The following is a 27264-nucleotide window of genomic DNA, read 5'->3' on the forward strand; positions in this document are numbered from 1 at the left end:
GTGTCTTTACAGTGTAGAGTACTTTATACAATACAGACTATTTTAGAGAGGTTTAACAATAACAAACAGCAAAATAACAATGTTAATACTTGATATGAATTTTAAGTTCATGAGTTGCTATTTTAGCTGTTAAGCATCTAAATGTGGCCCTGGACCACAAAACCAGTCGTAAGGGTCAATTTTTGGAAATGGAAAATCTGAACAAAAAGAAATAAAAACTTTCTATTGATGATTGGTTTGGTGGGATAGGACTCATTTTTGTTCCATATACAACTATTTGAAAATCTGTAATCTGAGGTCTCACAAAATTCAAAATACTGAGAAAAGGTCTTTTAAATTGACTAAATTAAGTTATTTGCAGTGCTTATAATTAGCAAAAAATAAGTTTAGAAAATGTACTAAATATTTTCATGAATATTTTCATGAATATTTTAATATACAGTTGAAGTCAAAATGATTCGCCCTCCTGTGTTTTTCTTTTTGTTTTTCCCAAATGATGTTTAACAGAGCAAGGAATTTTTTACAGTATTTCCTATAATATTTTTTCATCTGTTAAAAGTCTTATTTGTTTTATTTCGACTAAAATAAAAGCAGTTTTCAATTTTTTTAAAAACCATTTTAAGCCCCTTTAAGCTGTTTTTTTATTGTCTACAGAACAAACCATCATTAAACAATGATTTGGCTAATTACCCTTACTTGCCTAGTTAACCTAATTAACCTAGTTGAGCCTTTAAATGTCACTTTAAGCTGAATACTAGTATCTTGAAAAATATCTTGTAAATTATTATTTACTGCCATCATGGCAAAGATTAAAGAAATCACTTATTAGACGGAATTATTAAAACTATTAAATGTGTAGAACAAATAATTCCGATAAATAGAAATTAGGGAAAAAATATACAGGGAGGGGCTAATAATTCTGACTTCAACTGTATTTATAAGTAAGCCAAATATAGCATATAATAATTCAGCTTACTTTATCATTGTTGACTCAATTTGGTTCTCACTTAATATCAACAGCCCTAAACCAGTTTATATTCAAAAAGCCAGTGGTTCACCTGGTGTTAAACTCCTTCCACTTGTCCGGGTGCTGCATTAGTCTCTGGTGTGTGCTGTCGATTTCCTCTTTGACCTCAGCAAATGCTGTTCTGGCGTTCTCCAGGGTTTGTTGAGCCTGTTGGCTTTCCGGGAGCTTCAAGCACAGTTCATCCATATGCTGTAACCGCTTCTCACATAGAGCCTGTGGACCCTTTTCCTTAAAAAACATCTGCATAAAGAGATTCGGCATTAGTATTTCCTCCATAAACAGGACATATAGAGTGGGTTTACAGATGCTGGCTCTCACCCGGTGCTCTTTAATTAACCTCTCGCTGCCGACGCTGGGCAAACTGCGGTTTTCGCGGGCCAGTTCGGCCTGACACTCCTGCAGTGATGTCATCAGGCGACTCTTCTCCAGATCCACCTTCAGATGCAGCAGGTGATAAGGAAATTCTGTCTGGACGTCCTGCAGGAATCATGCATTTATTTATATAGATTTTTTGCCCTGATACACTATAGCTATCCAACCTTTTTACACGACCCATAATAAATGTACTTGGATTTCGTCCATCGTATACAAAAAAAGCAACTTCATTAATTCATTCATTCATTTTCCTTCGGCTGGGTCTCTAATTTTTCATAGGTCACCACAGCGGAATGAACCACCAACTATTCCAGCATATATTTATCATAATAAAATAAGTCAATATTATTTTATGGAACCCGCTTTTTCTCCAATTAGCTACAAAACAAACCACTGTTGTCAAATGACTTGTCTAGTCATGCCTAATAATTCTGACTTCAACTGTATATATGCATACATATACCTAGGCACATGTATGCACGTATATAATGTATGTACACATATATGTACATTTATATGTACATATATGTACAAATAATATAGGAAAACGTCCAATTTTATATATGTGGCATAAATTCAAAACCTTTATCAAAACTAATATTAAAACATATATGTTTATAGGTTCTTTCCGTGTGCGCTGGGTTGAGGCTGGAAGGGCATCCGCTTTGTAAAACGTATGCTGAAATAGTTGGCGGTTCGTTCCGCTGTGGCGACCCCTAAAATAGAGACTAAGCTGAAGGAAAATGAATGAAGTAATGAATCATGGCAAAGACAAAAAATTTATTCATTATTAAAATTATTATGCTTTAAAAAAACTTTGCTCTGTTAAACAGCACTTGGAAAACATGTGCAAAATTTCATCAGAGAAGCGAATAATTTAATCAACTCTATATATCTATGTAAATGGTCATAATTGTGATCACTGTAATGGTTCTCTGACCTTCCACTGTTTGTGCAGCTTCCTGACTGTTTCCTGTAGATTCTGCTGTTCTTGCTCTGGCAGAATATCTGTCAGCTCATCACAGGCTTTCAGAAACGCATTGAGAACTCTCTGATCCAGCTGACCGAAGAACTCCTGCAGCACATCCAACAGAAATATTACTAATAAATCATGTCAGCTTTAAAAATGTGAACTTGTGAACATCAAATGAAGTTCGATCTGCTTTCGGCCTATTCGCCGAGCACTAGAATAGACTGCTGGCTTTGGTTTCTCACAGTGTGCTTTTTCAGAAGGTCCTCTGGGTTTCCTCTCTCAGTCATCGAGCTGCGAGCTATTTTGAGAACTTTCTCCAGCTCCACACGAGACTCCTCGAATCTCTTCATAAGGCTGCTGTTCGCCTCCACATGCTGCTTCCATTCTGTGGTTTCTTTCACCATGCCCTTTTCAGATACAAAACACACAACAATGCAAGCATGACATCTTACAACGTGCCATCATTTATTTAACAAAAATAAAGTCAAGATCAGCTCCTCTCAGACCATTCTGGAGGATTTTTGGAGTTTTCTGCAGTCAGGATAAGCTCTGGATTTTGACGCCTTCATTTTTCTTTTCTTTTTTGAATGAGCAATGTAGTCCAATTGTCACGGTCAGTGGTTGGGGAAAAAGGAGCTAGGACCCAAGCGCAGAGTAAATAAGTATTTATTTATAATAAAATAAAATAAAAGGCAAAATAAACAACCCCGAGGGGGAAAACACTAATGAAACAAATAAACAATCAAAACAAACTAGGATGGAAAGGCTGGCGGGGATCAGGACTGGAACAAGGCAACAAGACAAGGCTACAAACGATGACATATGATGACGAACTGGCACAGAACAGCAGACAAGAGGGGATTATAAGCAGACGTAAATTAACACAAACAGATCAACATAATTAACTAATAATGGGGTAACATGGAGGGGGGGACTTGACAATAGACAGGACATAACACTGTCTATCACATAAAACAGGACAAAAACATGCAGCCAATGAGAGAACTCATTAACCGCATGTTCATGACAACACAAGTATACAACACTGAAGCACACGACAAAAGCACGCGACCACAATGTAAACACAGAGCCACGTGCTTTGACAACAGATGCAAGACACAGTCACACGATAGATAAACAGCTTATCGTGCGCTCACACATATGCAACGCACATGCTTCATCTCAGCATCAACCAAAACCGAAACCAACAAGACAGAGACGCTAAGAATGAAACAGCGCGATGCTGACAGAACAAACACAAACACGAGTACAAAAGCGCGTCCGAGGCATGCAGAGCCTGCGCAGCCGCATTAAGCGTGATCGCGTTAGCTCTGTGCACACCCACGACGACGCGCGCAAACAGAGACAGACACAATGACAGAAACAAGTGCTCGACCCAAGAAAACTCGAGCTGAGCACAACAGGACAGGTCTAGACAGGGCTAGTGTCTAGACTCAGCCACCAAAACAAAAATTTACATGACTAGAGTGGCAGAACCCTGACACCAATTAAAGACCTATAATTCTAAACACCATTTGCCCTTTGGGTCAAAAATGACCCGCTTTCACTAAACCTCTAAAATAAAGCAGCTAAATTAAATTTTAATCCCTGAATCTATTTTGCACAAAGAAAAAACACTCTGAGAATGTCTAGGTTTTTTTTCTCATCAGTGTGCAGTATTTGATTAATATTTAACCATTGGGCAACATTCATTTTTGACTAAAGTAAATGGTATATTCCTATTGTGTATTTGTGTGTGTGTTGACTCGAAGGATAAGCGTTGTGCCCTAAATGTTATACTGTGAATTTCATGAAAATATGAAAATGGTTCATTTTTTCGAATGCTGGGTCATTAGTAGGCCCACATGGAATCTGGGGACGCAGAATTCCACAGATTTCCGCAGATTTTTAGCTTATGATTGAGTCTATTTATTAACTTGCGTAAATGTGTGTACATTTATACTTATTCAGTTTTTAAATTCATTTCACTAATATTATTGTAATAAAATTATAGTAGTAAAAAATGTTCATATGATTTATTTACGATACAGTCTGTAAAGTATTATGTTCTGTCTTTTAGTAGATCTATTATGAGACTTGCTTTCTTTACCAAATAAGTGGATCTAACTGGATTTGCATTGTAAACATTAAATACAAGTTAAAAATGTTTTACTTTTTTATTTCATATATTAAGTTTTTACTTAAGATATTCCTAAAATCATTCTGCATAAACCGCAGACTTTTTCCAAAATTCTCTGCAGAAATAGCAAAAAATGTCCACCGATTCTGTCTGGGCCTAATCATTAGTCACCAAATTTTAAGATAAAAAACATTGTTTGTTTGTTTTTTTCTGCTGTTAAAATGGTGCCCGGGTTATTTTTGACCTGTAAGTCAACCGGATGGTTAATTATCCTTCTATGAACTACTTTTTGAGAAAATAATCAATGTGTCTACTCTAAAGTTTCAGAAAAGAGCTCTAATTGCGCTCAGATTCACTTAAGTTTGCAATCAATAGTCACAAATTTGCCAAACATGAAACTTTTGTCCTCTACAGGTGCATTCTCACCTGTGAAGAGGCCTGAAGCTCAGTGATTCTCCTCTCCAGCAGTGATGTGTCCAGGTGCTTGAGGTTCTTACTGGTGTCCAGTGACTTCAGAATAACCTGATGGTTTTTATCAATCACTGACAGACACTTTTTACAGCTCTGCTGATAGGTCACCAGCTCCTGTTGATTATATGAACAGAAAAACAATCAAAGAGAGACGATTAACTGCAAATATACAGCTGATGCTTTAATTCTTTTTCAAATATTGATTAACAGAGCAAGAAAATTGAACAATATTACAACTATTCTTCACTCTAAATTATTTTGATTTGCAACAAATATACTATTAGGAATGCATTCATTCATTCATTCATTCATTTTCAGTTTAGTCTCTTTATTAATCTTGGGTCGCCACAACGGAATGAACCGCCAACTAATCCAGCATATGTTTTACCCAGCAGATACATTTCCAGCTGAAACCCATCACTAGGAAACATCCACACAAACTCATTCACACACACATAAACTACAGACAATTTAGTCTACCCAATTCACCTATACCTCATGTTTTTGGACTTGTGGGGGAAACCAGAGCACCCAGAGGAAACCCACGCCAACATGGGGAGAACATGCAAACTCCACTCAGAAATGCCAACTGACCCAGCCTAGGCTTGAACTAGCGACCTTCTTGCTGTAAGGCAAACGTGCTATCCACTGCACCACTGAATAATATTAGGGCTGCACCTAACAGATATCTGCCCATTGATTAGTTGGGAGATTAACTGATTAATCTATTACAAACTAGACACTTTTTTATTTGACGTTTTGCTTATTATAACAATATTAAACCATAAATCAGGGTATTATTTATATATAAAAGTATACCCCATTTCAAGTTTAACAAAAAGCTAAACAAGTCCTATTAAACATGAGCAACACAGCTAATCGATAACGGCATTCCCAATAAATCTTATTATCGATATTAACTATATTAAACCACAAATCAGGGTATAATTTATGTATAAAAGTATACCACTTTAATGATCTGCATTTTTAAATTTTAAACATGAGCACCCCAACTAATCAATACCGGCATTTGTTGACAACTAATTTGATTTTTTATATTGCAGCCCTAAATACTATAGTCAAATATATTATACGATGGAAGAATTTCAATAGATTTAAGAAAACATCACTGGGCGGCACGGTGGCTCAGTGGTTAGAACTGTCCTCTCCGGCAAGAAGGTCGCTGGTTCAAGTCCCGGCTGTGCCAGTTTGTGGAGTTTGCATGTTCTCCACCTATTGGTGTGGGTTTCCTCTGCGTGCTTCAGTTTCCGCCACAGTTCAAACACATGCGCTATAGGTGAATTGAATAAACTAAATTGGCTGTGGTGTATGACTCTGTGTGTGAATGTGAGAGTGTATGGGTGTTTTCCAGTGCTGGGTTGCAGCTGGAAGTGCATCCGCTGTGTAAAACATATGCTGGAATAGTTGGCGGTTCATTCTGCTCTGGCAACTTCTGATAAATAAGGGACTAAGCCGAAGGAAAATTAATTAATGAAGTTTCCATTAGTCTTCAAAGTATCTTCTTCAAGCAGTTCAACAAAGAAAAAAAACTGGTAATGGATGCAACAATTCTAAATTAGAGCGAACTAACTTGTTCCATAAGTTACCTGACACTTCTGCGTGAAGTCTCCTGGAGCTTCTGAGTCCCGAGAGGAAGTGATGCGGCTGGCCTTCTCCAGCGACTGGTAGAACCCAGTGATATTTTTCTCCATCTCCTCCAGTGGAGGCAGCATGGCCTGCGAGTCCCTCAGCAGGGGCAGAGCTCTCTCTCTTATCTGAAGGAGACATTTAACATTGAGGTTATAGTGTGATTACGGTTAAATGTGATGGTTTATGAAGGAAAAATTCAGGACAGGCACCTTGCTGAGCTCATCCTTGATGTTTGTCATGTTATTCAGCATGTGTGCAATCTCGTCCTCTGAAAGGTCTTTGGTCAGCTGCTGTGCGTTGCGTGTGGCCGTCTTATAGGCCGCCTCCATGGAGGGCACTTTGTGCTTGATGTCCTATAAGAAGTGAAGGGATATGTTCTGTTGAAGTTGAAATTATTTGCCCTCCTGTTATTTCCTTTTTTTTTTTATATATTTTCTAAACGATGATTAATCGAGCAAGGAATTTTTCACAGTGTTTCTTAAAATATTTTTTTCTTCTGGAGAAAGTCTTATTTGTTTTATTTCAGCTAGCATAAAAGCAGCTTTTAATTTTTTTAAGGTCAATATTATTAAGCAATATGCAATGACTTATGACCTAATTACCCTAACTTGCCTAGTTTCCCAATTAACTTAGTTAAGCCTTTTAATGTCACTTTAATCTGAATACTAGTGTCTTGAAAAATATCTAGTCAAACATCATTTACTTTCATCATGGCAAAGATAAAAGAAATCCGTTTTAAGAAATGAGTTATGAAAACTATTATATTTAAAAATGTGTTGAAAAAAATCCTTGTCCTTCTATTAAACAGAAATTGGGAGAAAATATTCAGGAGGGCTACTGCACATAATCTTTAGTGTTTCTTATATTATACTCAACTTAACTCAATTTATGTATAAAGCACGTGTGAACACAACTAAACAACTAAAGTGCTGTACACATAAAACAAAACAACAAAGAGAAACAGAAACAAAACCTAAATGAGGCAAAATTTACGAGACAAGTTTTTAGCTCTGGAATAAAGCTAGTGCTGGAGAAGATTTTAATATACTATACATAGTACAGTTCAAATGTTTGGGTTTAGAAAGATTTTTAAAGATATTAAGTCATTTATACAGTAACTATGAGTTGCATTAATCAATTTATAACATAAATGTTGTCTATTAACTTCTTAAAGTTAAGTACTATTTTGGGGTTTCCGCCTGGATTTTGCCTACCCAAATTCAAAAGCTTCCCAAATCCACATGGAGAGGTGTAAATGCAAAAGTTTGGTACAATTTTAAAGAAAACCCTTTACATTTTCATGAAACACTGTTGACAGTGATTAAAATTATTGTACATGTTGTCTGTGTTATAATAAACCCCTCCAAAAAAGAAACACTTTTTTTGTAATCTCAAATTTGAGGTTATGTGTGGTCTAGGTTGCTGTAATTAATGTTTAATGGTTCCTGCACATGTCAGTAATCATAAGAAAAAAGAAAAATGTCTCTACCATAACCTATTTATATATATATATGATTTTTTTAAAAATATTGCTGGACAATATTGACAATAATAAGAAACGTATATTTAAGCAGCAAATCAGCATATTAACATGATTTCTAAAAAATCATGTGACACTGTAAACTGGGAAAATCTGTTTTGCATCACATGAACAAACTATAATTAAATATGTTTAAATGGAAAACGGTTCTTCTGAAATTCTAATTATATTTCTAAATATAATTTGCTCACACTTTAATTTAATTCAAAAACAAACCATTACCTTTGACCTTTGCCTCAATAAACTAATCAATTAATATTATTAGATAGTAGTTGGGTTTAGGCATTGGGTAGGGTTAGGGGTGTAGAATAAGATCATGCAGAATATGTATTTTACAAGCACAAATAAACAGCCAGTATCTTAATAATAAGCAGATAATAAGCCACTAGTTAAAAAAGGTAAATAAAAGTGTTACCTATCATTTTTTATCAGACTCATATAAATGTAATCATTTTGTCAGTAAAGGTAATTTTATCACTCTAAAGTGGATTCATGCTATGGATTTTACCTCAACGTCTTGTAGATATGTCCGTATGTTGAGAAAAGACACTTGAACGGGAGTGTTCATCCTTTCATTGGCCGTGTCAATAAACGCCTTTAAAGCTTCAATCCCGTCATCATAATCCTTCCTCAATTTGTCCACTTCGTCTGCTCTTGCATACTGTGAAGAATAAATAGGCCATTAGAATTACATACGCAATGTATGTAACATAAACATTAAGATTAGTGGTTGATAAATGTGTCTGTTAAATGCATGAATGTCAATTATAATGCATTTTATAACATCAAATTATTATGCTAATGAGAAGGATGACAGACTGTAAGACAGGGTCTGAAAAGAAAAACTATTCACCAAGTTCACCAAATAATGACCATTTTCTCACCATTTGCTTATACTCAAGCTGTTTGTCACACAACCAGCGATTGCTTTCCAGAGATCGCTGGTTCTCACACGAACACCAGGACTACACTTCCGCATTTCCCAGGACTACATTTTCATACATGCACTGCTCCCAGACACCCATGCTCATTCATCTGCTTGATTGCACTCACCAGCTGAACCCTGTCAGAGACTGATAACATACCATACATAAACCACTCATTCACTCACCCTGGTTGCCGAGTCTTGTTTACCCTAGTGTGACTTTACAACGCGTTTCCTTGTCTTGTTTCTCCGTGTTAGACCTTAGCCTAGTATTCCCTGTTTTCCTGTTTAGCCGCCTGCCTTGTGACCTGTTGCCTGTTTATACTACGACGATTTTGGATTTGCCTGCACATACCCGTTTGTACCTGATTTGACCACTGCTTGCCTGACGCTGAATAAACCTGCATATTGGATCTTACCTCCAGTTGTATCTGTCACTTCCACCCCAGTCGTTACACTGTTATTTTATGAATTTATTTCTTCTTTTGAGCAAGAAAAAAAATAATAGAAGAAAAAAAGCAGACATTGACTTCAATGGTATTTTTTGCTCTTACTTTGGGAGTCAATGGCTGTTTGAGCTAGTTTTGTGCTCAAAAGAAGAATAATATTCATGTACATTTGAAGGCACATACACTTGAAATAAAGAAATAAATACTTCAAAATATCAGTTTATTATATTTGTGTTCAACAGATGAAACTCTGGTTTGGAACAAGGGTAAGAAAATGCTGACAAAATGTTTATATTTGGGTAAACCATCCCTTTAAGGAATAAATAAAAATGCCTCGTAGGGTCGAATATAAGCTCTTCATGATGAAAAACAACACAAGGTAAGGTCTTACATGTTTGACTTTGACAAACAGCTCTCTCCATCTGCCGTTGAGAAGCAGCAACTGCTGTTTCAGTTCTCTGGACACGGTCTCATCACACGTCTCGATCAGGAAGTTCCCAGCATCGTTCATGTCCATGTGCTGCTGAATCCAGTGAGGAAGATTCCGGAAAAACTCCTGCAGATGAATACACACACTTTACCACAAAGCACTGAGTGAGTGTATCATGTGAAAGACCTAACTTTCCCAAAATGGAGGAAATGGGTTGAATATATTTCAGAGAGATTTCGTTTTGTTTTTGTTGATATAAATAAATAGAAGATCCTCATTTGATGGATAAACATAAGCATATAATAAATGTTGTAGTTTGTATATATGTATACAAAAAAGCATATATATGTACAAAAATATGCATGTATTCTGGATCACACTTTATTTTGATGGTTCAATTGTTAAGCTTAAGTTACATTGCATCAACATGCCAACTAAATTCTCATTAAATTATAAGTAGACTGTTAGGTTGGGGTTAGGGTTGGGGTTGTTATAGTCAGTTAAATGTCTGTTGAAGGAGCATATCGACATATTAAGCAGTCTACTAAAACTCAAATGGGGCGATGCAGTGGCGCAGTAGGTAGTGCTGTCGCCTCACAGCAAGAAGGTTCTGTTGGCGTTTCTGGGAGGGGTTTGCATGTTCTTCCTGCATTCGCGTGGGTTTCCCACATAGTCTAACGACATGCAGTTCAAGTGAATTGGGTAGGCTAAATTGTCTGTAGTGTATGAGTGTGTGTGTGAATGTGTGTGTGGATGTTTCCCAGAGATGGGTTGCGGCTGGAAGGGCATCCGCTGCGTAAAAACTTGCTGAAAAAGTTGGTGGTTCATTCCGTTGTGGCTACCCCGGATTAAAAAAGGGACTAAGCCGACAAAAAAATGAATGAATGAATAAAACTCAAATGCACCATCAAATTAAAGTGTTACCGTAATCTGTCTATGCATAACGAAGTTCATTTAAGATTATTCTGGAAAAAACTGTCTCGTTTTCACCCGATGTAAACTTAATTATTTTGTTCTTTTTAATTTTTCTCTAACCTATTTAATGTTATATTTCTTTTTATAATTATGTAAAATGCGAGTATAATGTATAACCAATACACATGCCATATGTACATTGTATATTGTATAATGTTTATTGTTTGTCTTCATATTGTAAGGTAATTTAAAGGGATAGTTTAATCAAACATTTGAATTCTGTCATCATCATTTTCTTACACTTTACTTGTTTCCAACCTTTATGCCTTTCTTTCTTCTTTTAAACACTAAAGAAGATGTTTTGAAAAATGTTGCAACCATTGACTTTCATAGTATTTGTTTATCCTACAATAGAAGTCAATGGTTACAGGTTTTCAGCTTGCTTCAAAGTATCTTCTTTTGTGTTCACCACAAGAAAGAAACTCATAAAGGTTTATAACCACTTGTGGACGAGTAAATAATGAGTGGGTTTTCATTTTTGGGTGAACTATTCCTTTAAGGTTGCACACTGTGGACCAACTGTAACTACTTTATAATTGTACTCAAATGAACATTTAAATCAGAAATGCCCAAACTAGGACCCGTTGGCCCTTTATATTATTGGATTTGGCCTGCCAGAGGGAAAATGATGGCCTTTTAACAGAGATTTAGTTCACAGTTTAGTTCCAACCCTAATTAAACACACCTGATCAAACTAATTGAGTCCTTCAGGCTTGATTGGAACCTACAGGTAAGTGTGTTGGAGCAGGGTTGGAACTAAACTGTGCAGGGCTTTGGCCCTTTAGGATTTGAGTTTGACACACCTGTTTTAAATAAATGTACATACTGTCACTTAATGAATAGGGGACAAAGCAGAAGACATCATCACGCATATCAAGGCAAAGGCAGGTTCAGCATATTCAGCATTTAACTCCATAAAATTGTTTTATTGTAAGAAGTTTGTTAAAAAAAACATTTTTAAAAAATTAGAATGCATTATTAAATAAGGTTGAAGTATTTTTTTCTATTTATTTATAACTATTTGAAAATAAATAAATTAGGAAATCACCCATGGCAACTTTAATGTAAAACAGTTTGCTATATTTACTTTTGACCCACAGCTCTTAATAAAGCTCGGAGTTTGGCCCTTCATAAGAAAAAGTTTGGGCACCCCTGATTTAAATAAACACAAAAAAAAAAAAAAAGTCAGAACATTCCCAACACACCCGTTTGTCGCTCTCTGATTGGTTGAGCATCTTTTCTGCATCCTCCAGCCAGGCTTGCAGGCTGGCCACTGTGCTGCTGTATTTCTCCCAGTTGCAGATCACTTCCTCCAACATGCTGCGGACGCTGCGCACCTCCACGGAGAGGTTTTTCCACTGTGCTGTTGCATCACTCAGAAACTTATTCACTCCCTCAACCTCTTCAGCTGAAGGAAAAACACATTATAAATCAATCACAGACTTGAAACACAAATTCAATAGTGAGGTTGATTTCCGAAATAGAAATCTGATACATAGAAAATACATACAAATTACATATATGACATACTGTACAAGTTCATATTTAGATTTCACATATAAAAATATATATGCAACATATTTTTCAAAATACAGCAAAACTGGCTGTTTTTGTATATATTTTTTCTATACAGTGACTATCGAACTACTAATATATACATATTTGCTTAAAAAAGTATATATATATATATATATATATATATATATATATATATATATATATATATATATATATATATATGTATAAAACACAAAACCATTTTTTTTAAAAAGTCAGATGCTAATGTGACTAACCTTTTTCTCTTTTAGGTAAGTTAGGATTATCAAATTTGTTGCTGTTCTGCTTAATGGCAGAATAATGAGAGAGAGATTTTTTGAGAAATTTTTATAACTTTTCCTGAAAGTCAAGTTTACAACAATAAGATTATTATGCCTCTGAAAAAGCTCAGATGATGGTGTCAAGGGTTTAAAAAATTTCTGATTGACAATCAGCCAGGAAATTAAAACCTGGCCACAAATGGTTCTTCCAAACAGACCATGACCCTAAGCAAACGGCCAACTTAGTTAAAATGTGCTTTAAGGACAACAGAGTGAATGTTTTGGAGTGGCCATCACAAAGCCCTGATCTCAATCCTATAGAAAATTTGTGGGCAGAGTTGAAAAAGCTTGTGCGACGAAGACCCAAGCCTACAAATCTGACTCTGTTACACCAATTCTGCCAGGGGGAATCGGCCAAAATTCATGCAAACCATTGTGAGAAGCTTGTGGAAGGATACCCAATACATTTCATCAAAGTTACACAGTTTAAAAGCAAAGCTGAAAAATTCTCAAAAACAAGAAAAAAATGTTCTTATTATTCTGGCAATTAGCAAATGTAAATGATTTAGGTAATCTAACGGACCTAAAATAGTAAACGTTTAGTATGATTTATCATCAGACATTATTTGAAAATGGTTATGTTCCCTTTTTTTTAGAGTGTATGTAAACTTCTGGTTTCAATTATATATACATTATACTACTCAGGCACTTCATTATACTCATACATTATATAGATTAATTACACATAGATTGACATATTTCAAGTATTTATTTTTTTATTTTTGTTAATTATGGCTTACAGCTAATGAAATTAGCTAAAATTCAGTATCTCAGAAAATCTCAGAAAATTAAAATATCACTTATGGCCAATAAAAAAGCTCATATACAGTATGTTCATATGATGTATTTTATATATAAAATTTACTTTATATTTTTTAAAAATCATATTTCAAATTATAGCTAATATATTTTATCATGTACATTCATACATACATACATGCAAGAAAACAATATATAGAAAAACAGCCATTTTTACAATACTTTCAAATATATGTTGCATATATGCTATATTTTTATATGTGAAAACCATATACTGTATGAACTTGTAGGTCATATGTATGTAACTTTCATTTATTGCACTATATGAGATTTCTATTTAGGTTTTAAGGTGCGCGAGGCACAACCCACACAAATCGATCCCTGGATTCAGGACAGTGGCCAGTATTGTTGATTAGCGAACTAAGTGTGCTGGCAGCAGGTGTTAGTAGGAGTGAAATCACTGTAATGTGATGTTAAACACTTGTGCACTGTCAGTCAAGATCAATCACGTTATCTAATCACTATAATAAAGCGTACTCTGCTTTCTCTAAACTCACCTCTCTTGGTGATTTTGCCACCTGGAACATGAAACAGTTTCTCTAGTTAAAAATAATAGTAACTATTAAAGCTGACATTGTATCATCACAATGCATGATTCTATAATGCTGGTTTTGAGCATCGATGGAAAATGTAAACATTTTTTCTTTGCTCTCATTCCAGCATACTGGAATAATCAAGGAACTTTGCTGCCATACCATGGCTGCAGCATGCGCTATGATATTGTATAAGTATCTGAGTAATATAGGCTGCGTCCGAAACCGCCTACTACTCACTGCATTTGAATTTAAACGTACTACTCAGCCATCAGAAAAGTACGTTCTATACAGTATGAACGTGAAAACTATGAATGGAATTCGGACGTACTACATACGCCATTTAGTCATGGTCACTTGACCTACCTGCGTCAGTTGCGTCGCCTCACTCCCATTCATGAATTCTCTCGGAGGGCATTATGGGATAGCGCAGCGTGCATGGGATGCACACTCCAGATTCTCATCGAAAATAGTAAGTCATCCGGGTACTTCTCGCATACTAATTTTCAAATTCTATGAATTCGGACATACTACTCGGCTCACATACTGATTTTAGCGTACTATATAGTATGGAAGTATGCGGTTTCGGACGCAGCCATAGTTTGTAGCCATATTGGCCTATAAAACAACAACTTTTCATTTTCCATCAGTCTAAGTACACAATGTAACTACAGAAGAGTCAAGCTTTAAATAGGAAAATTATCAAAACACTCGCTAATGGTCTAATCCGATTCGATGATCTATGCTAAGTTTTTGTCTTGTTTCTGGTCCAAATATATAACAATTCTTAAATCAAGAAGCATTTTAAAGAAAAGCACAAAATACTTGTTTTCACAAATATTATGTTAAAATAAAGTTTTTTTTTTCTCAAAACAAGCTAAATAATCTGCCAATGGTGAAAGCAAAATAATCATATTTCAAAGTAAAAACAAGTGTAAGAAACATTATGCTTAAATTAAGTAAGTTTTATTTTAAAACAAGCAAAAACATGAGAGGTTTGCACTGACTGTGGGCTATATGTTGCTTGTTGTTTTTGAACCTAAATAAGGACTAAATGTCTGTTGTGTGTGGTTTATCTGTCACTGGTAACATATCGGAAGACTGTAAGCGTCTTACAGTCTTGCATTTATTTAATTATTTTATATAATCACAGACGTTTTAGTAGGCTATTTCGAAGCGTCATTTTTAAACACACATGTATGTTACATGTTATCTTGTTAGTGTCTATGTACAGCAGAACCTTTTTTCTAAAACAAATTTCTCCTACGGGAGACAATAAATTTGACCTTGACCTTGACATGCAAAAAACAAAAGAGAAGCCAGACAAAGCAAAAGAGCGAATGTTTCTTTCGGCAACCTAACAGAAACAAACTATCATGTTTAACTATTATCGTCGCCTTTTGGACTATTATGAACTCCGAATGACTGAGTTACTCTCTAACAGAGGTTATATGTGCTGCTGAATATTACAGACACAGATGAAAGGTTTGCATTGACTGTGGGCTAAATGTTGTGTGTTGTTTTTGAACCTAATTAAGGACTAAATCTATGCTGTGTGTAGTTTTTCAGTAATTTGTACCATATGGGAGACTGTAAGGGTCTGTATGTGTTCATATATGTTGCATTTATTTATTTATTTTATATAAATGCAGACGTTACAGTAGGCATTATCATTGATCTGCAGTTATAATCAAATCATGTTCATTGAAAGGTTAGTAATGAACATTTATACACAAGTATTTATGTGTATAAAGCATCTGTTTAGTGAGAAGTGCTTCTCATATGATATATGAACGCAAGCCTGATAAAGGTAACCCATAACGACCCAAACTCTATCCCTCAGTGGAAACGGGCCATAAAAAAAGCAGTTTGATGCATTGCAAAATTAGCGTACTTTCAAAAAAAAATAGTAGAGTGTTTCTTTAAAATGTTTAATTGGACTAACAAAACCACTTCCTAAAAGCAGGCGTAGACAGGGCCCAAGAAATACTTATTATTCTACAAAACTTCTCCATTCTTATCACAGATACTTGACAGAATCAGGCTGCCTGATCACAAAGCAATAGGCTCTTTTTGGCAGCTAGAGTTCATAATCGCTGCCAGGCAATGAATATAAAAAGCTCCATGAATCTCCAGCCTCAGGAAAATAGTGGATAAAAGTGAGCTCCGCCTTACCTGAAGTCCCAGATTTCAAGTAGGTGTCTGCAGCCTGTTTCAGGGTGCGGAAAGTGGTTTCATATTGCTCAAAGAACTTGTGTCCTTCAATGAACACCTGTTTAAAGGAAGACATGAGATATCTTAGCTGAATCGTTTGTTACTAAGCTGACTGAATATTGAGCTCACTGGAAGACGTACAATGTAATTTTGCAGGAGAAGCTCCACTGAATCCCGCCGGCCGTATTTAATGATCCATGATTTGAGCTTTGACTCCGCCAGCATTAGAAATGCCATGAGGCGATACTTCATCTCCCAGAACTCGAATTTAATTAGATGGACGTGAGATGACGTGGTCACGAAATTAAACCTGTGGAAACATAAGATATTAATACATTAAGGAACGATTTGTGGGATTTTGAGCCCTTAGTAGGCATGCACACTGTACATGCAGGTAATGAGAAATAAGTATAAATATGAAACAAGGCCTGTGCAACTAAATGCATTATAAAGTTAATATTACAATAACATCTCAAGATTTTTATATCATCCTCAAGTGCTCTTAGTTGTTGCTAAGGAGTTGCAATGTGGTTACATGAGAAGTTTTGGGCGGATGCTATGTGGTTACTTGGAATGATCTGGGATGCATTTCTGAAAACAATCATTAGCTAACTAAGGTCGTAAGTTCCATAATTACAAACATAGGTAATTAACTTGGCGTTTCCCAAATCCATCATTATATTATGTTCGCAAAATATTTGCATCATTATATTATGTTCGCATAATATTCGCAAACTGCAACGCAAACGTGTACGCTTGTAACTACACCTCTAGAGCTGTAGTTAGATGCATAGTTTCTGGTTGTGTTCTATTCCTCGTTATTCCCCCTATGCCCTATTAATTTAGAACATTATGACATTTAAACTTAGAATGATAAAAAAAAACATTAAGGTCATCTCTCTTAGGTTTAATTTGCTTTCAAAATATTTTTACAGTTCTGTTTGAGCGATCTTAATATTGACAATTGCGCTACCTTCACAGTGCACTTTGAAAGTATTGATGTCAATTTGAACAACCGTGGCTCGTGATGAAAGCTATAGGTGACCTATTATTTAAAAGCGGAATTGATTGGAATGTTATGTCTCCAAAGCTTGTGAAAATAAATATATACAGTTGAAGCCAGAATTATTAGCCCCCAGTTAATTGTTTACCCAATTTCTGTTTAACAGAGCGAAGAATTTTTTCAACACATTTTTTTTACTTTATTTTTTACACATTAAAACATTTAACAGAACAGAACATTCAGTGACAGCAACGATTATAAAAAAAAAACAACAAAAAAAAGTAACCCTAGATGTAAATAAAAACTAATTACAAAAAAAACAAATTATTTTAAGTTTCAAAGGACACATTTCTAAACATAACAGTATTAATAACTAATTTCTAAATACTGATTTATTTTATCTTTGTCATGATGACAGTAAATAATATTTGGCTAGATATTTTTCAAGACACTTCTATACAGCTTAAAGCAACATTTAAAAGCTTAACTAGGTTAATTAGGTCAACTGGGCAAGTTAGGGTTATTAGAAAAGTTATTGTATAACGATGATTTGTTCTGTAGACTATCGAAAAAAATCTAGCTTAAAGGGGCTTAATAATATTGACCTTAAAATGTTTTTTTTTAAAAATTATAAAACAATAAAACGAAATAAAACAAATAGGACTTTCTCCAGAAGAAAGAATATTATCAGACATACTGTGAAAATTTCCTTGCTCTGTTAAACATCATTTGGGAAATATTTAAAAAATTAAAAATAAATTGGTATAACACTTTATAATAACTACACACTATAAACCATTTATTAAGCGTTAGCAAATAGTGAACTCATTATCTGTTAAGCGTTAACTCTATAGTAATCAGCGTTAGTAAGCAGTTTATAACTGCAGATACAAATGCTGTATTTTTGAATTATAATTACATGTATAATGTGCTTAATAATTGTTCTTTCATACTTTGTAAATGATTTATTTTTCAGGTCTAAATTAAGTATTGCATTACTTACAAACTTGATACTGAGCCTTTAAATTGTCATTCATAAGGGATTTATAAAGCATGAATAGTCCTCACTTTAGATTAGGTCACAAAACTGGATGAAGCTGAGTTAAAGCATTTATTAACATACTTAACCATTAATATATGCCTGAATAATAAAATATATAACATTGATTTCAACAGCTTATTAATTATTTACTAACTCATTCTGAATGATCTTAAAAACCATCAACTACTCTTAAATACAAATATTTAGTAAATAAAGCAATATGTAATTTAGTAATGAAAATAAATCATTAACAAAGTATGAAATTACAATTATTAAGCACATTATACAAGTGGTTATAATTCAAGAGTACAGCATTTGTATCTGCAGTTATAAACTGCTTACTAACGCTGATTAATGTAGAGTTAATGCATAACAGATAATGAATTCACTATTTGTTAATGCTTAGTAAATGATCCATAGTGTGTAGTTATAAAGTGTTACCAAAAATTCAAAGGGAGGCTAATAATTCTGACTTCAACTGTATATAAGTCATGATCACCAGCGATCAAACCCCCAGAGGTTGATGGTAGACACTCACATTCACATGAACTACAAATCTGCTGGTAAATGGACTACAAGAACCAGTCATGTACCAACAACACACAACCGGTTCCAGATCCTGACTGGTTGCATACACAGCTGATGCTGCTCAAGTACTGATTACACACACATATATACAACTCACTTTGACACCCTCATTGCCGAGTCTTGTTCATCTGTGAAGTGACATTACAACATGTTACCCCTTGTCTTGTTTTCCCGTGTTTGACCTTAGCCTTGTTAGCCTTTTTGTCTCTGTATGCTGCCTGCCTTTTGACCCTCTCGCCTGATACTTTTGACTACGATTCTGGACTTCCTTTATACATCTGTTTGTACCTGTGTTGACCATTGCTTGCCTGACTCCGAATAAACCTGCAAGTGGATCCAAACTCAGTTGTCTCTGTCACTCCCCGTGTTACAATAAAGCATACGTTAATGGATTTATTTACTGTAGGTTATTTAGTAAGAAATGTATCTGTACTGTATATGGGCCTGTTAGTTAGAACATTTCTGCAGTCGTTTTCATGTGTCAAATTGTAAAAGTAGACTTTAAAAAAAATAAAAAAGTAAATAAATAAACAATATCCTACTTAATAATAATAATAATAATAATATTAATATTAATAATGGCGAGGCAGTGGCGCAGTAGGTAGTGCTGTCGCCTCACAGCAAGAAGGTCGCTGGGTCGCTGGTTGGAACCTCGGCTGAGTTGGCGTTTCTGTGAGGAGTTTGCATGTTCTCCCTGCCTTCGCGTGGGTTTCCTTCGGGTGCTCCGGTTTCCCCCACAGTCCAAAGACATGTGGTACAGGTGAATTGGGTAGGCTAAAATTGTCCGTAGTGTATGAGTGTGTGTGTGAATGTGTGTGTGGATGTTTCCCAAAGATGGGTTGCGGCTGGAAGGGCTTCCGCTGCATAAAAACTTGCTGGATAAGTTGGCGGTTCATTCCGCTGTGGCGACCCCGGATTAATAAAGGGACTAAGCCGACAAGAAAATAAATGAATGAATAATAATAATAATAATAATAATAATAATAATAATAATTATCACCACAACGGAATGAACCGCTAACTATTCTGGCAAATAGGAATGTCCTATAAATAGTGGATGCCCCTCCAGCTGCAACCCAGTGCTGGGAAACACCAATACATTCTTGCATTCACACACACACACACTTATACACTACGGCCCATTTAGTTCATCCAATTCACCTATTGAACATGTGTTTGGACTGTGTGGGTGTTATGTATTTGTGTTATTTGTGCTCTGTTGCTCTGTGTTTTTTTTTCCTCTCTCTCTCTCTCGCTCTGTTCTCCCATATCTGCTTTTTTATTATTCTCAGGTTCCTTTCATTGGTCCATTCAGCTGTCAGTCACTTCCTCCCCAGTTACGTCACTTTTATGTCACATCCAATAAGCAAAGACTGCCCGTCATAAAAGCAACCGCCAGACCACTCGCTAGCCCTCTCTTGACTTCTGTTTCTTTGCTTTTTATTACCGCTTGTTTGTGTTATTGCGTTGCGTTTAGAAAAATAACCCCGTCTAACTGTATTTTGTTGTTGCACAGTGCACATAATCTGTCCGTTAATCGTATATCCTTCTCAGTTTACAATGTTTACGAGGCTTGGACGAAGCGGACAGGTAAGAAGGTCACGTGACATACATTTTGGAACACTTAGGACAACTCCTCTGTAAAGTACATTAGGTTAGGGGCGAGCGGTACCCCTTGTACTTTTTGGATAGATAGATAGATAGAGTAGACAGTCAGGACTTTGCGTGTTAATTATTTTGTTTCACATAGTTAGTTAGCTAGATGCTTTTGCGAAGTTAGATTTAGTTTGGGTTTTGTTCTTTTCATTTCTTTAGCGCCGCCCGCGTCCCTTCTGCCAGCTCTTCCCATCTTTATTTATCTCAGTATTGTATATATTGTATATATTTTTGCCTTACTTACTTTTCTTTATTTTGGATTAATTTGTTGTTTTTGTTCACTTTTGGGAATTGTAATGTCAAAACATTTACACAAATGTCAAACCCCACCATCCCCTAGACCATGGGGTCCCAAACTTTTCAGCCCCTGACCCCCAAAATGACAATGCCAGTGACTGGCGACCCCCAATATCCTCTGAGGTGGTTATAAATACAGAAACCTTGCATACAATGGTGCACACACACCAATAGACCCAAGTCTATTCTTCGTTTCTGTTTTTTAATGGATACAGTGCTGTAAATGGACCAGAAAGTTCAACCTGGTGTTATAAAATCAATCCGCTATCTGATGCTATTGCTGTGTATTTAATATAATGTACCCCAGAGGTCGCAATCCAATAGAACAGGGGTGCTCAACCCTGTTCCTGGAGATCTACCTTCCTGCAGATTTCAGTTGCAACCCTGCCTGTAGTTATCAAGTGCTGTTCAGGTCCTTAATAATTGATTCAGGTGTATTTGATCAGGGTTGGAGCTAAACTCTGTAGGAGGGTAGATCTCCAGGAACAGGGTTGAGCACCCCTGCAATAGAAATATAAGCTATTATAGTATCTATATAGTATATATTTTTTCTCTTCAGTAGGTTATGAATAAAATATGGTAAATCTTGTGGTTTAATAAAAATTAAATCGATTTTTGGAAATCACCAGGGGACCCCCCCTTCATTGTCCCGCGAACCCTCTGAGGGTCCCGACCCCCACTTTGAGAACCACTGCCCTTGACTAACATCAGGGGTTTGTAACAGGGGGAAACCAGAGCATGCAGAGGAAACCCACATGAACACATGGAACATGCAAACTCCACTTAGAAATACCAACTGGCTCAGCCGGTACTCGAACCAGCGACCTTCTTGCTGTGAGGAGACAGTGCTAACCACTGAGCCACCATGCTGCCCTTTGTCCATAAACAGTAAAATGAAATTGACCTTTCTGCCATGTCCTGAAGCTGCTCTGGTGGTACCGGTACACCGTTTACCGATCGGTCTCTGTGAATCTGCTGAAATGTCTGTCTGTGTCCCTCCAAGTTCTTTAACACCTCCTGCAAGTAAAGCACAGACAATATATTAAATTCCTGGAGCACATGGATCAAATCAAGTCCATCAAGAAAGAAAAACTACCTTGTGCTGCTCCAGTTTTCTGTGGATGATGTTGGCCGTCTCTTCGTGGGCCTGTTGAATCGGGACGTCCTCTCTCAGGGAAAGTTCTGCCCGATGCAGCCAGGCCCCGATCACTCCCAGAGGACCAGGCAAAGATTTGTCCAGATGGATGTGCCAGTCTAAGAGCTGCACAAACCACACAAAAGCATGGCAGATATCAAAAGGAGAGATGTGTTTTTAATGCTCTTCGGTGTTTGTGAAGACCCTTCAAGCTGTCAAGTGTCTGGCCAGATTGCCGCGTCCGCTCTGTGGGCTTCTCTGTTCTTCCGAACAAAACAGTCTCTGTGTGTTTGTCCTCTTTCTTTTTAGTAATGAAGCCGGTATCCACGGTCTCCGCTCCAATTCACACTTCATTGCAGCTAATGGCAACTAGTTTGCACTCACAACAACAACAGTTTAGAGCTGAACTCTGACGTAAACATTATTTACAAGCATAATAGTGAAATTAATGTTCTTTTAAAAGACTGAAAATAACAGAACCTAAATTTGATATATTACTGTTTTCAGTATTTTCTTTGAGGTAAAAAAATATTTACAGACATAACAAGCATGCATAATGATGAATTTATGTTCATTATTAAAAAAGACTGAAAAATAAGAATTGAAGTGTATAATCTCCAGTAAACAGTAGTGAATATTAGTACATATTTTAATCGACACTACTAGTATAAAAGTGAATGTGTGTTTTAAAAAATATTGAATAATAAGAAGCTAAATTTGGGGTGTCTCAATTCTCTTAAGCTTAAAGGCGTAGGGCTAAAAGGAAGGGCTAGATAGCCCTTGAAACAGAGATTTTTCAGGACCACACTCAAAACCAAGGGGTAAGAAAATTTCTTAGAATACACCGGCCACAACGACAGCATGGCTGCACACGGAAGTCAGGAGATCCACAAATTAGCATTTTTTGTCATTATTACGAATTTTTAATCAGCATAAAAGTGAATTTATGTTTTAAAAAACACAAAATAATAAGAACCTAAATTTTTAAGTCTCCAGTTTTTAGCATTTGTTCTGAGGTAAAAATTATTTAAACGCATATCCAGCAGCAATAGTCAATTTATTGTCAGGGTTCTGCCACTCTGGTCTTGTAAATTCTTGTTTTGGTGGCAGAGCTCGGACACAACCCATGTCTGGTCCTGTTTCTGTCTCTGTGTGTGCGCGCGCGCCGTCGTGGGTGTACGCAGAGTGTGCGCGCTCCTGCTTGACGCGGCCGCGCGCGCGCTCTGCGTCCCTCAGACGCGTGCGCTCTTGTACTCGTGTTTGTGTTTTCGTCTGTCAGCAGCGTGGTGTTTCATTCCCAGCGTCTCAGTCTTGTTGGTTTCGGTTTTGGTCGGCGCTGGGATGAAGCATGCACGCTGCGTGTGTGAGCGCACGGTGAGTGTTTTCATTCATCGTGTGCTCGTGTCTTGCGTCTTTTGTCAAAGCACGTGGCTTGGTGTTTACATTGTGGTCACGTGCTTTTGTCGTGTGCTTCAGTGTTGTGTTATGTGAGCGCATGGCTTGTATTGTCTCTCTGTGTCATGCGCTCTACCGTCTATTGTCTAGTCCCACCCTCCTTGTTTACTCATTATTAGTTTATTGTGTTCACCTGTGTGTCAATTTACTTTTTGCTTTATAATCCCCCTCATGTTTTCAGTCCTTTGCCAGTTCGTCGTCGATAGTTTCCTGTCTTGTGTCCAGCCCTGTCTTGTCCTGCCAGTCCTGCCAGTCCAGTCAAGTTTGTTTGTTCGTTTATTTGTTTTATTAGAGTTTTCCCCCTCGGGGTTGTTTGTTTTGCCTTTTTGTTTTCATTTTATAATTAATAAAAACCCATTTTTGCTGCACCTTAGTCCTCGCTCCTTTTCCCCTCACCAACCCTGACATTTATGTTTTAAAAAATACAGAAAAATAAGAATTTCAATTTATTATCTCCACTTTTCAGTATTTTCTCTGAGGTATATTTTATTATTATCAACATAATAGTGAATTTATGTTTTATAAAATACTGAAAAATAATAACTGAAATTAAGAATCTCCAGTTTTCAGTTTTTTAATGAGGTAAATATTATTTACTGACATAAACAGCATTTTAGTGAATTTATGTAAGTAGTAATTGAAAAAACTGTACAAAAGCACGCACATCCCTCTTAACTGGGTGCTCAGCCAAAACTGCAAAAAGTGCAAATTAAATGTTAATCAAAGGCGGCAACACCAAGGCTCCAAAAATACACATTTTTTAAATTAAAAAGGCTGATACAGAGCGTGTAACGTTTCCAGCCACCCAGCTCTTCATCAGACATGGAAATAGATGTAAATAGTATTAGTAAATATTTTTTTACAACATTTTTTTCTTTTTAAATTATTTACCAAGCAAAATAGTGAATTTATGTTTAAAAAAAAGACTAAAAATAAAAATTTTAATTTAGAATCTCCAGTTTTCAGTATTTTCTGAGGTAAAAATTATTTATAGACGTAATGAACAGTCAATTCATTCATTCATTTTCTGTTAGCCTTAGCCCCTTTATTAGTCTGCGGTAACCAAAGCGGATTGAACCGCCAACTTATCCAGCATATGCTTTACGCAGCGGATGCCCTTCCAGCCGCAACCCATCACTGGGAAACACCCGTACACACTCATTCACATGTTTTAAAAAATACTTATTGCCACTTTTCAGTATTTTCTCTGAGGTCCTTTTTATTGACACTACCAGTATATTAGTGAATTTATGTTTTTAAAATTCTAAAAAATAAGAACTGAAATGTATAATCTCCAGTTTTCAGTATTTTCGGAGGTGACATTTACTGACATTAAAAGAATTATTTACTGACCCGATTATACTGTCTTCCGTATGATTGAAGTTTTGTAATGTTTCATTGAACTGCTATTCTTTTTTCTTGAATTGTATTCTTGAATAATTGAATAATAAGTATAATTCTTGAATATTTCTTGAAGTGTATGTAATGTTGATTGTTGTCAACAGAAGTATTGTTTAGCAAGAAATATTTCAGTCCCGGTCTGACAGTAAAGTACTCTATCATATCATATCATATCATATCATATCATATCATATCATATCATATCATATCATATCATATCATATCATATCATATCATATCAAATCCATCAAGCAATGCTGGCAGCTAACTCTCTGCAACTCTCACATGGCTGCCCACTGAAGCTAAGCAGGGCTGCGCCCAGTCAGTATCTGGATAGGAGACCACATGGGAAAGCAAGGTTGCTGCCAGAAGCGATGTTAATTAGACAAGCAGTGGGTGCTCAACCTGCGGTCTGTGTGGGTCCTAATGTCCCAGTATATTGATGGGGACACTATGCTGCTTGTTGAGTGCCGTCTTTGGGATGATCATTAAAAATCAAAGAAGTAAGGATTAAAACCTGGCATCCTGGCCAAATTTTCCCATTGGACTCTGGTCTAACCATCCCCATATCGTAACTGGTTTCATCACTCTGTCTCCTCTCCACCAATCAGCTGGTGTGCCGCACATAGGTGGGGGATGGGGAGATTCCCCCCAAAAATGTGTAAAGTGCTTTGAGAGTCCAGAAAAGCGCTATATAAATGTAAGAAATTATTATCATATCACACTGAATTTATGTTTTAAAAAGACAAAAAAAAAATATGAAATTTATAAATTCTTTAGTTTTCAGTATTTTCTCCAGATTTCACTTATCTAGTTCAACATTTATCAAAATGTCCACAGACACTATTTTTTCCACTTTCTATGCTTTAAAATGTGGCAGAATAGAGGTCCATTAATAAATCTCATTTCATTGAATTTAAAGGATCTAATAGTTTTAATGATTAAAGTAATTTACATTCTGGTCTGAACTTATTCTTTCATATCATATGGTGAACCCGTACCCTGACGGACACATGATCCCAGGACTGCTTGACCACGGCCTGGTCCACTGAGAGTTTTCCGTCCCTGTGCACCGGTTGCAGGAGAGACTCGATCTGCTTCTTTCGCATCTCATACTGCACACGAAAGCTCTTAAAGGCCTGCAAATAAAAGAAGAGGAATATTTCTGACCTGATGCCAAGCTTATAACTCATTGAAAAAAGTTGAGTAAAATAAAATAGAGCTCATTTACAAACAGAGGAATTAAGGTGAGATAAAAGTGCAGACAAAACAGTTTTTTTTTCATGCACCTATGAATTTTGGAATTTTTGACTTTTCTTAAAATATTTGTTTATGCTAATGCATGAATTTTAAGTGTTTAAAAATATATATCTAAACGTCTAAAATACATTAAACAAAATACAAAGTAAAATTGCATAATTTATGCAACTTAATACTTTATGAAAAGTATTTATCAAAAAGCAAAAAATCTCAAAAATGGACAGGTCTGAAAAAATGAAAATAAATAAGTAAGTAAGTAATGTAAGTAAGTAAATAAATAGGTAAATAAATGAGAAAGTAAATAAATAAGTAAATGAATATGTAAATAAATAAGTACAGGGTGGGCCATTTATATGGATAAACCTCAATAAAATGGGAACGGTTGGTGATATTAACGTCCTGTTTATGGCACATTAGTGTATGTGAGGGGGCTTGTAAAGAACTCATGAAAGAATAAAGTTACGTTTAAAATCAAGCACACCATCGTTTTTCTTGTGAAACTCCCAATGAGTTAATTAAGGTGTATCTATATAAATGCCCGACCCTGTACAAAAAATACAAGACCAAAATACAATATACAGAATACAGAATAGGATGTTTTCTTTACATTTGCATGAATCAATACTTTATGAAAAATATTTATCAAAAAAAGCGAAAAATCTCAAAACTGAAAATGAATAAATGAATAACTAAATAAGTAAATAAATAAAAAATTAAAAGAGCAAATAAATAAGTAAATTAATTATTAAAATTAATTATTTTATTTTATTTATTTAGTAAATAAATAATTAAATAAACAAGTAAATAAGTAAATAAATAAACAAGTAAATAAATAAGTAAATAAACAAATAAGTAAATAAAAATAAATAAATAAATAAATAAATAAATAAATAAATAAATAAATAAATAAATAAGTAAATAAACAAATAAACAAATAAAACTATATATAAACATCGAAAATACAAAGTACAATATAAAATTGTATTTTGGATGTTTTTTTTTACTTTAGCATGTATCAATGAAAAGAAA

The 27264-nt window shown here is 35.6% G+C and overlaps 1 protein-coding gene across 8 annotated transcripts in view; it reads right to left on the reverse strand.

The window, feature by feature from the left end:
- Positions 1–27264, reverse strand: part of syne1b (spectrin repeat containing, nuclear envelope 1b) — a 367683-nt gene that overhangs the window by 249265 nt on the left and 91154 nt on the right. For all 8 annotated transcript variants that reach the window (XM_087289683.1, XM_087289682.1, XM_087289680.1 and 5 more), the window contains 15 exons: positions 25977–26114; positions 22081–22245; positions 21889–22001; positions 16540–16708; positions 16360–16456; positions 12161–12363; positions 9942–10106; positions 8685–8837; positions 6846–6989; positions 6594–6761; positions 4942–5100; positions 2618–2782; positions 2343–2477; positions 1346–1504; positions 1059–1267 (listed from right to left, as the gene is read on the reverse strand). In XM_087289683.1, coding sequence (XP_087145809.1) covers positions 1059–1267; positions 1346–1504; positions 2343–2477; positions 2618–2782; positions 4942–5100; positions 6594–6761; positions 6846–6989; positions 8685–8837; positions 9942–10106; positions 12161–12363; positions 16360–16456; positions 16540–16708; positions 21889–22001; positions 22081–22245; positions 25977–26114 — 2342 coding nt within the window. The remainder of the gene's footprint in view (positions 1–1058; positions 1268–1345; positions 1505–2342; positions 2478–2617; positions 2783–4941; positions 5101–6593; positions 6762–6845; positions 6990–8684; positions 8838–9941; positions 10107–12160; positions 12364–16359; positions 16457–16539; positions 16709–21888; positions 22002–22080; positions 22246–25976; positions 26115–27264) is intronic.

Source organism: Danio rerio, chromosome 17 (assembly GCF_052040795.2).
Source record: "Danio rerio strain M-AB ecotype USA chromosome 17, GRCz13ab, whole genome shotgun sequence".
Taxonomy (NCBI): domain Eukaryota; kingdom Metazoa; phylum Chordata; class Actinopteri; order Cypriniformes; family Danionidae; genus Danio; species Danio rerio.